A 13,642-nucleotide genomic window follows, 5' to 3' on the forward strand; every position below is an offset into this window, starting at 1 on the left:
CCCAGTTCCATGTTTGTATGAGGCTAGATTTAAAAATATGTTATTCATATTAATTTTTAATAGGTACTGATTCATTTTTCATTATGATGAAATTGTCACAGATTTGGATCACATCTGGAGATGCCAATTTGTTTTTAACAGACAGACCCTTAGGATTTTGTTTGGGGTCATAAACCTGAGATACTTTGACATAATAGCATTTCATTTTTACTTCTAGTTGTGACAGCTTGCTTTAAAATGTACTCCTTAAATTTTGTTTGTGTTTTCCCTACTCCTCAGGTTTGTTTAAGCATCTTAAATACGTGGCATGGGAGACCAGAGGAGAAGTGGAACCCTCAGACCTCAAGCTTTTTGCAAGTAAACAAATTTCTCTGACAGTTTCACTTAGAAAATGAAGAACTATCTATGTTTTAACAAAGAATTTTCAGTGACATGAATAACCATAATAACCCCTCGTACACACAAAAAGAAATTGATAGGAAATGCATATTAAATAGATGTAGAGGAGAGCAGTTATTACAGTGGAGTCTCATCTGGAATTTAAAATCTTAAATTAGGGCATAAGATAGAAATTGCATTTTGTCAAAATTGACTTTTAAAAAATTCTCAAGTTGACCTTAAAGTACACTATGATGCAACAAGATAAGACAAGACAGATTATCCCATTTCCCAGTAACTGTAGGGCTTAGATACATGTGAATGGAACTTAGTAAACTATTAGTATTACATATCTCTCCACATATGATATAGTTTTGTAATCTAGTTAATAGATTTGAGGCTCAGAAATACTGTTGTGGAATTAATGAAACTTGGAATTCGTAGTTCTTATTTTGCAGAACAACTGACACATTTTTTAGTCTTGAGTTTTATATATTACTTTCCACAGAACACTTCGAGCACATAAAACAGTGTGTGTTATATCATGTCCCATCAGCTGATGCTTTATCTTAATAGTTCAGAATCTCAGCAAAGAAATGCACAGATAAGCATATTAACAATATTAATTAATTCCGTTGTTTGTTTTTTAAGGAAACAAATTATTATTGTTGCTACATGATTTAAACTCACATTTACAGTTTAGTATTTATTTTAAGAAAGACTACCATAAATTATCCCCAGATAAGCCTATTAAAGTTGACCTACCCTGAAAGAATTATTTTCTTACATACTTATTTTGAATTAGGTGAAAGGATATATGAAAAATAATTTTTTAGGTTGTCACTTTTTTTAATTCTCTGAAAAGACCTTGCAGCAAACTATGAATCAGAGAAATAGTACTATAATATAATTTTTTTCTTTTTGCTATTATGGAGACCAAGAAAAAATGAGTTTATGTGATTCATGCAAAGTAACTGCTTCATATTAGAAATAATTATGTCAGTTATTTCCCAAAAAAAAACCTTAAAAGATTTTTTTCCACATGTGTTACTCTTGTCAATACAAACTAAGCTTATGATGGGTTTTACTGTGACAGGAAATTTAGAGATATCTATTTTTCATGAACTACATTAGACTTACCTGAAAATTGAAATCAATTTTTGAATTTTATTTGAATATATGTAGTTTTAAAAATAAATTTATAATTAATTTTCACAGTTTTTTAATTTAAAATTTGATTTGCTTTCAACTTTTATATTGCCTATATATCTATATTATATACCAAAAATTGTGTGAAATAAAGGAACATATTCAGAGTTTAAATTTCACAAGTTTGGAAACTTAATTACCACACATAAAAATGATCTTTTTTTTATCTATTCCTTTTAAGGTTTTTTGTCATATACATAGTTTACATAATCATAATATACATAATTTACATAATCATAATCAGATAAATTATTTGTATACCTCTCTGTTCACTTAACCTTAGAGCATATATCCATTTTTAAATTACATTTTTACAGTCTCTAATTGCTATGTATAATAATCTTTTGAGTTTTATACTATAATTGAACTATTTTCTCCATTATTAACTAAATATTTTAATTCTGTCTTTTTAGTTTTATAAATAATGCTGTTAGTATATGACTTTCTTTATATTTCATATATTTAGGTTTCTAGATTTGTGATGAATTTGACTTGGTCAGGAACGAGAGGAGGGTCTGTCTTTTCTGTGGCAAGACTGAGAAGCACTGTCTTCTTCCAGATCTTTGCGGGGTAGGGGGGTAGGCGGTGGCGAATCTTTCAGCCTTTCCCACTGAATATGATGTGAGCTGTGGGTTTTTCATAAATTCCCGTCATTGTGTTGAGGACATTCCCCTCTTCTAGTTTGTTGCACATTTTTATCATGAATTAGAAACTTCTTTTAGAAGCAGACTACACAGCCTTAGGAAGAATTAATTTCTTTTTAGTTAGATTTTGAGACCCAAGATGTTTTACACTTTTATTTATCACACGTGCACAAAAGATAAAAGTACTTTTGCCAGATTGAAAATCTTCCACAAATATTTCTAAAGGTTATATACAACTTTAGAAATACCCAAAATATTTTGAATAGTGACAAGCATTGTTAGAATTGCTTTGTTTCTTACTAGTGAGACTCTTAAAGGAGTATTTATTTGCATAAAAATATCACAGTTTTTAGTCTTATGCCGTAGGTCTCATGTCTAGTAGTAACATAGTATAGTCTTGACTATTTACATAATTTAAAGTGAAAAGTCATTTTATTAGAATTGTCAGCAAGAATTATTACATTTTATTAGTAGCACCAGATTTTGGCATTGCCTGTGTAACTGGTTTTTAAGGTTGCTTCAGTGAACGTAAATTATTAATATCCTGTTAATACTTTGTAAGTAGTTTGTTCCAATTGGATGTTAATAAAGATGTTATATGCAGGAGGAGTTAAACATTTAATGGTTCAGATAATCAACCACTTATAAATGGTAATAAATGTTAAATACATACTACCATTTTTCTTAAATGGAAAGTTCCAGAATCAGCCACCAATTACAATCCTACTCAATAACATAATTTTCCATACAGGCAAGTACCTACTGTTTTGAAAGGCTTAAAGTATTTTACTAATTAAGAGTGTTCCTTTTTTTCACTCCCAAAGATGTTATAATTTCATGATAGAATTTCTTATTGCAAATTAATGTTTTAGATTGTATTCTCTGTACTTTCCTGTTTTTGAAATATCTGCTATACTGTACCAAGTCAAAGAATTAAATCCTTGACAGGACAGAATAACATGAAAATACAGGAAATCAGAAGTTAATAATTCCTAATGAGAGTAGGATAGGAGGAGGAATGTGGCAATCTGGTGGATATTCTAAGGATAAGAATAGTTGTGAGAATGGGTAGTGGTAGGAATCTAGTGACCAAATGCATATACGAAATTGTAGGATACTATATTGCTAACCAGTTGAGTGGCAGTGGCCTGGTAGAAGACCATTCAACAGGGTTAAAATTTTTGTTTTGACAAAGTAAAAGGAAGCCGTTATATGGTCTTGATTTAGTTAGTTCTTGAACAAATTATAATAAGAACTTCTTGCAGTTTTGTGGATGCTAATATGAAGGAGAGACAGTAAATTCAGCCTATGAGTAAAAGTCACTTTGACTTTACGAAAATATCAAAGAATTGACTAAGAGTTGGTGAACCTACATTATGGAATGAAAATATATTCTGTTTATTATTAAGTTAACATAAATATAATCATATGTATATAATATACTATGGAATGCAGTGAGTATTTTCTGGCTAATTACCCCTCCATTTTCAACTCATTTTAAGAAAACACTTTAGCAAGATGTAGCTATGATAAATACTATTTTTTTTTTTATTTGAATCTGGGTAGCTCTTTTAATTAATTTTCGTTGATTAAAATAGAACTCATACTTGCTGCTTTTTTGCATGCCCCTATTATATAGATAAAAATACTTTTAGAGCGGAAGTGATTTTGTTTTACATTTTACTATCTTCTGGAGGCTTACTGTCATTTTTACTCTAAGATAGAATAGCTACCACGTATTAATTAAACTTAGAGCACTACTACTTTACCTCTCCCTAAAAACAAAAACAAAAACGTTTATTTAATTCTCACAGTCATCCTATAATGTAAGGTATTATCCTTATTTTACAGATGACCAAAAAATAAATTCTGAGGGGATATATTACTCTGCCTACTGTGGTCTCTGACTTCAAATATTATACAGTTTTTCTCAGAGCTAGGTAAATCCTATTATTTTTAATAATTGAAACTAAATCCTTTTAAAAAAGAGAAATTGTTTTTCAAAGAATTTATTAATTTACTGTTTTTTCATGCTCAGTGTTTTATTGGCTACAATAAAATATGCTGTAAAATAAAATGACATAACAGGTTATATAATCTAAGGCTCCAGAAATTCCATAGAATCGACATTATGAATAGTTGAGTACACTGAAGAAAAATAAAGTGGCATTTATATACTTCCAGAAAGGTAATATTTAAAAAGTAAATAGAAGATGCCTTTAAAAAGTAAATACATGATAATGTCACCCAATGATAAAGAAACCCATGTTATAAATTGTTTGAATTTAGTTCCAAGTAATATTGATATTTTGATGATGCAAACTTTATAGTCCAATGTATACAGATAATAATTTACACCCAAATTTATTTCTCAGCTGTAATTTTCTGAGTTGCCTATGCAAAACATCCAATCTTTAAGTTTCCTTTATTTCATTTAGCCGTTTTAAACCAAATATGCTATGAATCTGAAACTTAAATATTTGAATCTTCAACTGCCTGAGATTTATGAAACTATGTTTTGTCTCAAAGAAGGTGAGGTTAAATAAATAAACGAGTCCTATGTTATAGATTTGTGATGGGTTTTTAATTTAAATTCTTTCTCTGCCTTTGTCAAAAAATGGGGATTGAATCTTACTTATATTAATAGAAGAGGAAGACTATTTAAGAGGGAGTGGGAAAGGAACTAATAACTGTGTCCTGGAAATAACTTTCCCAAGTGCAGATGTGAAAGAGGGAAGTATATAGCCATAGGAAAATCACATTCCTTCAATGATATATTTGGTTTCAGAAACTTTAAAAAAATAGGAGATTCTTGCCTCAGAATTATACAGGTTAAATTTCTTTTTCTCTAGTTGACCCCTCAAAACCGTTGTCACTCTAGTTCATGTTTAACCTTATCTATTCTTAGGTTATATTTTTCAAGTGTTAAGTTCACACATTAAAAAATTTCTAAGAAAATATATCCTGTGACATTGTTATAATAATCTAATAAAAGTCCAATTGCTGTTACTCTTTTTTGATTTATGAAGCAGGCAGATGGTATCTAATGTTTTCCTGCCTCCAAAGATATTATATTAGCTAGTTACATAGATACATTAGGTAGCAATGTTACATTAGCTAAGAATGGTTACATCTGGAGAAAAAAGCTTTCTGTTTTATAAATGGGGATCAGAGGTGGTCTTAGAGCCATGTCATCTTGCCAATAAGAGTTTTCAGCAATAAGGTTTTTCTGTTATTGTGGAAGAAGTCAGTTTTCCTTGGGATAAAAATGAAGAGTGCCTAATGCATAGTTTTCCTTACAAATGAGTGTTAAGAGTACAAGATTAGCTTTATGCTCTTTAAGAGTAAGAACAATTTGAGCATAATAATGTTTAAATTGATATGCGATATTTATTAATGTTTTTTAGCAATTTTAGGAAATAGACTTTTTATATTTTTATTTTCAAGGATTCAAGAAGATAAAACATAAGATATAAGACTACTGTTCCTATTTTAATTTTGTTTTAATAAAGTATTTTAATGTTATCATTATTGACATCAATTTTATGGTGATAAAAATATGTGGAAGCATATATTAAAAGACTCCTAGTAGATAAAGCAAGATATGGGTTTACTGCTAGTAAAATTTCCCATTATAACTATTCTTTATTTCTTTGTTCCTCAGGTGTTGGTATCTGTTCAGTCCCTTATATTAGTAGCTGAGCCTTATTTTAATGAACCAGGATATGAACGGTCTAGAGGCACTCCCAGTGGCACACAGAGTTCTCGAGAATATGATGGAAACATTCGACAAGCAACGGTTAAGTGGGCAATGCTCGAACAAATCAGAAACCCTTCACCATGTTTTAAAGAGGTATATAATAAAAGTAATGAAATACTTTATTAAAGACATTATGGAATATAGTTTATTAGTATTGTACTTGCATTTATATTTAGACTGTCTTCAGTATACTAAACTGTACAGCTTAATTATTATAAATCAGTAATAATGTAATAGAGATGAATTTTAAAACCACCTACTTCCTAAAAGGCGTCTGACTATATTTGGGGACCATTTTATTAATTCCTTATTTTTAATAGTTATTCTACTAGCAGCTGTCTAGGTATATTACTAAAATATTTCTCATAAAATTTATTAGATTTAAGATGCTTTTTTAAGTCATCTTGCAAATAGAAACTTTGCCCTGATACTAATATATCTGTGTGTGAATATTGAAGAAAAGGTATTTTCCTCAGGGATAAGTTGGACCTAGGAAGTTTCTGAAACCTGTCTTGATAGTATCAAGTGATTTTATTTCACCATGTCCTGAAGCACGGCTCTTTTTCTGTGGTTAGTTGTCCCTCAATAGTCTAAGTAAAATATTGTCTTTCTCAACTGTCAGTATGCGATTACTTTATCACATCTTACTTTAACTTTGTCATGAAATTTTTTTTTTTTTTTAATTATTTCCCTTGATCATCAATTGCTTAATCGTGCTAGAAACTCAGTGTTTTAGGGGAATATTATGTGTGACTACTATGTGTAACATACTTGAAGTTCTCCTCTTTATCAAATAGCATTGATGAATGTACTCTGAAGGAATATAGAAAGAATATTTCTTCCTTCATTTTGTTATTACTAAATGAATTTACACTTTGACAAAGTTGGGTATTTTGTTTTTGGAAAGGCTTGCATTTTACCTTGAAAAGCTATGGACAATCACTTTTCTTAATATTATAGGAAATAACAAATATGTATTTATCTGTGCTCTTAAGCACAATATTCTTTCCTTCAAGCTTAGGTTACTTATTTATTTTGCAGCTCTGTTGAATGTAAACTATTATTAGGCACTGCACTAGGTACTCAGAACACAAGGATAAATGTATTTAACACTGTTTAAAACTGAAATCCTGTTTCTTCCTTCCTCCCTCTCACCGCAAAAGCACCATCATCTAAGCCCAAAACCTTAACCATCTGTGACTTCATTCTTTTTTTCACATACCATATTGACTCTATTGACAAATCTTGTTGGTTCCACTCTTCAAAACACCATCAAAACTTGGTGGTAAAACTGTCTTAATCATGGCCAGTCTTTTTCAAGCCACCATTATCGCATGCTTAGACTGTGGAAGTAGTTTTCTGACTGGTTTCTCTGCTTCCACTTTTGTCCCTCTACAATTATTTCCATACATAATCGGATGATCTCACTCCAGTGGCTTCCCACTCTGTGAATAAGAAACCCCAAAGTCTGTACCGTGGCCTACAAGGCCCTGCATTGTCTGGCCCCTACCTACTTATTTTTCAGCATCACTAACTTTTTAAAGGCTTTTGAGACCAAATGTTAGGATGCGTGGGAGCAGCTGGAACTCAGATACACTTCCAATAGGAATGTAAACAGGTATAGCCTTTTTGGAAAACTCTTTGACAGGATCTGATAAGCTGAGTATATGCCCTATGACTAGCAGTTCTACTCCTTGGTATATTTTCAATAACAATTGTGTACATATTGGGTACAGAGAAAGCTCATAGCATTATTCATAATTGCTAAAAATTGGAAACAGCCCAATTGTCCATCAACAGAATGAATAAACAAATTATGGAGTATTTATAAAATGGAACACAGCTGTGTAAATGAATAAACTGCTGCACACGTTAACATGGACAAATACCATAAACACAACATAGAGCATCAGAAGCTAGGCACAAAAGAGTACATTCCATATGATTCCATTTATAGAAAATTCAGAAAAGAGTAAAACTAATTTAGGCTTGAAGGATTCAGGATAATATATTCCTTTGAATGAGGATTAATGAATGGTGAGAGGTAGCAGAGGGAGTCTTCTGGCAGGCTTGGTAATGTTGTTTCTTATCTATATAGAGATTATAGTAGTGTTTTCACTGTGGGAAAATGTGTCTAATTGTACACATATGATTTGTGCACTTTTCTGTATATGTTAAACTTTAATTTTAAAAGGTATCGAAGAAAATGTCTAAGTACATATGCTCAGTCAATGTATAATTTGTTGGTTCATGCATAAAAACCTTTTTTTTCTGGAAGAATAAACCATTAATACAAGGAATTCAGAGTTGGGGGATGACTTTTACCAGAAGCAAGTAAGTATAATTTGAAACAATAATCCTTATTCTTTAGAAGCTAGCTCATATTAAAGGGGACATCCCTTGTCCATGAGTGCTTTCCTAATTTTCCCAATCAGATGTGACTCGTTCTTCTTTGAATTCCCTGAAATTTTTTGTTTGTTTTTTTTAAGTACTTTTTTTCTGGTGCACTCACTTCCCATATGGTTCTGCAGTTATCATGGTTTTCATGTCAGGTTCTGTCTTACTCACTGTTTATCCCTATGTGCATCAAAATGCAATAACCGTTCAGTGTAATAGGATCTTATTGGTGTTTTACGTCCATTCCCAGGGTTTCCCAATGATTTTTTCCCATCTAGGTATTATTTCCTTTTCTTTAGAGGATATAACTTCATTAGACAATGTATCAGCTCACCCAGAACACAGAATAATATTTACAGGTTGATTTAATATTTCCAAATCTGTTTTCTAACTTAAATTTGTCAGAAACAGATTTCTACTTACACAAGAAGAAATTATACTTAAATTTTCAAAGAGATTTTTTTTTTTATCCCAAATGTAAACCACAATCACTAGAAGGAAATTTAACTTCATAAAATCCTATCCATAAGTTAACCAGAAGATACAGTTAAGAAAGTAATAATAGTGCCTTTTTAGGGCTCTGTTTTGAATGCCTTTGACATTTGGAATATCTTTAGTTTATCTAGGTATTCTTTGAGTTCTCTTTTAAAGATAGAAATTTTGACATATTTTCTCTTGTCAGTGCTTTTCTAGTTCTTCTCTGCTGGTCATTTATTTGTTCACTTACATTCACCTTTTGAGTAGATTGCATTATATATGACTTATTCTCTCTGACTAGGATTAATGTTTGAATATCTGATTAGCATTGGGTATTATTTTCTGCTGTAGAACTGGGCACTTCCACACCTGTCATCTGATGTCATAAACCTGATTTTTCCCTGTTACATAGAGTTCATTAAATTGACTTTTATGGAGAGAAAACCGTTGCAGTATCTTTTAAATTTCATTTCTTTGTAATGCCACACATTTTGTTTTTTAATTTCTTACCTGAACATATTTTTGTTCTGTCATTTGTTTTATTCTTAAGGTTATACACAAACATTTTTACTTGAAAAGAGTTGAGATCATGGCCCAGTGTGAAGAGTGGATTGCTGACATCCAGCAGTACAGCAGTGATAAGCGGGTGGGCAGAACTATGTCTCACCATGCAGCAGCTCTCAAGGTGAGTAAGTCTCTTGACATGAGCCCTTGGTTGCTTTAAAAGAGGAATTGTATATTTATTGACAGAACCATGGCCACCAGATGCTAAAGGGTGGGAGAGAATCAAAGAAACGTAAAATTTTTAAGTTCAGAGGCCTAAATTGCTACCCAAAAGTCTATAGAAAAGATACACTCAGTTTTGACATTGAATCGACAGTTCTTAAAATTAAAAATCGATACAGGGGCTGAACTCTGTACAGAGTTTTATACAATTGTTTGAAGGTGATGACACCACATGTGCTTTGCAAATGACATTTTTTTATTCCTTTAGCTTTTCCCTAGGCCTCTGACCTTCTGGAATTTTATTACTTTGAGTAATGACGGAGGTGGTAGCTGTATTGCCTCCAACATTTCATTAGTGGAAGTGTCTTTGATATAAACCTTGTTTAGGGGGAGGTGAGCAATTGTTTTCAACTTGGGCATTCACAAAATGGAAATGTAAAATAGGAAGGTTTGGGAAATTTTTTTTTCTATATGGGACTCATTCCTTCATTAACCACCGAATTTTCCCTGCTTCATAATATCCATCCCTGCTTAACTCTGTTCCTTTTATTCTCCACCAATTATCTTTCCTCTTTTATCTTCAATTCAATTTTTTCCACATCTACTGGTTCTTTTCCTTCTCACTTTAAAACTGTCTTCACTTAAAATGAGAGGATGATGATAATAAAGATGTATTCATTTTTTAAGTATGGTTTCAAAAAATATCCTTGTCTTTTTGAGTTACATACAGGAATATTTATGAATGAAAAACCACATGATGTCTGAGGTTTGCGTCAGAAAGAAAAGGGGCAGGTATTGGGGGGTATAGATGAAACTAGACTGGTCGTGAGTTGATAATTGTTGAAGCCATGTAGAACAATACGTGGGAGTTTATATTCTGTCCATTTTTGTATATGCTTGAAATTTTCCATTTTAAAAAACTTCTAAAAAGGAAATTATTTTCCTCTTTAACACTTGCTGCATCCCCAAGCTAGTTTTATTTTGTCCCTATTATTATAAAACTCTTTCTCTCTTTTACTGTCAAACTAGAGCACTAACTTCTGCCTCGATTGTAAAACCACCCTCTCACTAATTAACCTTTTGCAGTTTAACGTCCATTCTACTAAAGTTACTCATTCTCCAGATCTCAAAGCCAGTGACCTGGCTCACTTCTCTGTTCGTTCATCTCTTTCTTTCCCCCAGACCTTTACAAATGCTTATTTTTAACTCTACTTTTCATTTGCTCAGTAGCTTACTTCCATTCAATTTTCAGCTTTAGTTTCACTTTATAGAAGAAGTCTGCCATGACTTTTAAATTAGATGATTCAGTATAAGCTTTTGTAACATCCCAAGTTTAAGCTTAGTTTAAAAGAAATTCTGATGATAGTTATTTCTAAGGTTTGTTCTGAACCATAAGTGACATTGAGACAATTCGTGTGAAACATTTTACAAACATTCTACATAGGGCTTAGTACCCGGTAAATACTGGGTTTTCATTCACTAAAATAATAGTGGGTTTATTTTAATTTATGGACTTGTCATTCTCTCAAAAATGTTTAACTAGAGGCAACATGTATTACAAGTCAAGAGGTTACTCTCATTTAAGAGAATCTATGTATAAATGAATGGTATCCTGTAAGTCATCTGTTGCTGTTTCTGTACAGGCTTAAGGTCTGCAGGCATAGTACTCAGGGCTTTTTGACAACATCAATTATTTTGAGACATTTTTTCCAATTTTGTTCACTCTTTGGTATAATAGCTAGTATCAGGAAAGTGCTCAATAAATATATGTAGGCCTATGCTTTAGATTTTATTTTAAACTCATTTCCTCCTTCAGATGATGTGTGTTAAAATCCCTGAGTTTACAGTTCTAAACTCACTCATTTTCCCCCGTGCAGCGTCACACTGCTCAGCTCCGGGAAGAGCTGCTAAAACTTCCCTGTCCTGAAGGCCTGGACCCTGATGCCAATGATGCCTCGGAGATGTGCAGTGCCACAGCAGGTGCTGAGGAGACTCTGGTGCACGATCAGGTCAAACCCAGCAGCAGTAACGAACTCCCCAGTGACTTCAAATTATGAGCTGCATTGACATGGACTTCATAGACACAAGGCTTTGAAGCACAAGCCAAATATGTCAATATTTGTATGTAAGAAACTAATTATGTAATAGGTAATAAAACTGAAACTATACAATGCCCTTAAGGAGATTCAGTTTAATTCAAGGTGATCTTTATTTTACCTGTACAAGAGTGTAAACTTTTTTGTGCTTTTATTTTTCAATTGTGAGAACCACTGATTGGTATGTTGAACAAATTTGTGTATACAAAGAAATGGATAAATCACTGATATATAAGGGAAACTACCTTAGGAAAGAATGTTTACTGAATGTTTATTTTTTTTTTTTACTGTAGAGTGAGAGGTTGTTAACAAAGAATATATATTGGTCATTCTTACAACTACTATTTAAAGTCAGCAACTTTTCACTGAATTTGATAGGTTTTATGTTTGGCCATATCTTCATGCTCATATATTTGATTTCAGAAGACCTCCTACATACACTTCAATAAAAGTTAAATGGACATACTCCCTCTTTTTTGATTTACTGGTACATTTTTAAAATGATAAATCTGCCATAAAATGCATTATAGCTGGAGACTTGCACTTGTATGGATGAATTTATTACATTCAACATATTTAATTTTATGCCTTCTAATTCTAAGATGCAGAAAAAAAATAAATGAACATGATTTTATTCTACGCCAACATTTGGGCTTGTGAATGTATCCATTATTTGAATTTAAGTATGTGAAAAGGAAAGGTCAATTTGAAAAGTCACTCTTAAACTGATTTTCTTCCTAAAGGGCTCTTTTTTTCCTGGACTCTGGTTTTATTACTGAAGTCACATGTATGTATTAAACACTGAGGCTCTGTAGAGCAGAGAGGATGTACCTTTCTGGTGCTGTTACAGTATATTCTGTACCTGCCATTTAGGCTCATTTTCATGCAAATTAATCCTAGAGACAAATAAATAAAGACTTAGGTGTATTAGTATGTCTTATTTCTAAAACAGTTTGCCATGTGTGAAATGCTATTTTTATAAAAAATTGGACACTTTCAAGACCTAAGCATGGGAAAGGAAAAGATATTTTTCCAATACCTGTTATCACAAAATAAAAGCTAAAGTGATTCTTGACAGTGTGTGGGAACCCTGGCTCTGGAGCTGACCAGGAGAAACTATCCTGAACAGTGAGTTGCTCTCTCAAGAAAAAAGGGGAACTACAAGGTACAGAGCTCCTTACACATGGATGAAGAAGGGACAAACAGTATGTGACCAGGAAATCAAAGGTTCTCAAACATATAATGTTGAGTCTCATGGGTGGTGAGCTACACCAAGAATGACAGAGTCAGTTTATGAGAAGGAAGAGTCAATTAAATGTTACCCACAGGCATGCTAACTAAAATCTAAGTATAAAACCATCAGCAAAAAGAAGTAAAAGGACAGTCATCAATCCTGCAGTCTTTTGTTTGTTTTTTGGTCTGTAGGGTCTCATCAGGATGGATGATCAAAGCTGCTATCAAGTGTATTGTTTGCCTCCGATTTTGAATTTTTATTTCTAATCATTAAAATAAGGTTGGGTCCTTATCCCCACTCCACATTGTTAGTCCTCAGAATGCTAGTTTTTAAAAGGAAAGTAACAATACCAGTACTTTAAAGTCCAATTCATGTTTTTAAAAATCCAAGACTTAAAAGTCTAAATTTGAGACCGATAACATTAAAATGGTTCTGTCTGGAATCCAGACTATGCCAGCAAACATTTGCGCACTCACTTTGTGCTAACTACATACAGGTTCCTGTACTTGAGAGTTGAATGACAAACATGAAAACATATGGTAAGTTCTCTTACAGGGTTATTGACAGGATACTGTTGGGAGCACAGAGGAGGGAACGCCTCAGGTAAGTGTTGATGGCCACTAAGGTGATACAGTCAGGGAGAGCTTCCTGAAGAAAGATTTGTTGTCTTGAAGGGTGAGGATAAAGAAGTTAGCCAGGCAGGGAGAAGTTATGCCAGACA

The 13,642-nt window shown here is 32.4% G+C and overlaps 1 protein-coding gene across 11 annotated transcripts in view; it reads left to right on the top strand.

Annotated features, from left to right (window-relative positions):
• BIRC6 (baculoviral IAP repeat containing 6) overlaps positions 1-12,614 on the top strand; it is a 189,398-nt gene extending 176,784 nt beyond the window's left edge. For all 11 annotated transcript variants that reach the window (XM_025045690.1, XM_025045688.1, XM_025045692.1 and 8 more), the window contains 4 exons: positions 280-357; positions 5,896-6,084; positions 9,416-9,550; positions 11,469-12,614. In XM_025045690.1, coding sequence (XP_024901458.1) covers positions 280-357; positions 5,896-6,084; positions 9,416-9,550; positions 11,469-11,648 — 582 coding nt within the window. In that variant the 3' untranslated portion in view covers positions 11,649-12,614. The remainder of the gene's footprint in view (positions 1-279; positions 358-5,895; positions 6,085-9,415; positions 9,551-11,468) is intronic.
• Positions 12,615-13,642: the final 1,028 nt, after the last annotated feature.

The sequence above is a fragment of the Pteropus alecto genome, unplaced genomic scaffold (genome assembly GCF_000325575.1).
Source record: "Pteropus alecto unplaced genomic scaffold, ASM32557v1 scaffold61, whole genome shotgun sequence".
In the NCBI taxonomy this organism is placed as follows: Eukaryota; Metazoa; Chordata; class Mammalia; order Chiroptera; family Pteropodidae; genus Pteropus; species Pteropus alecto.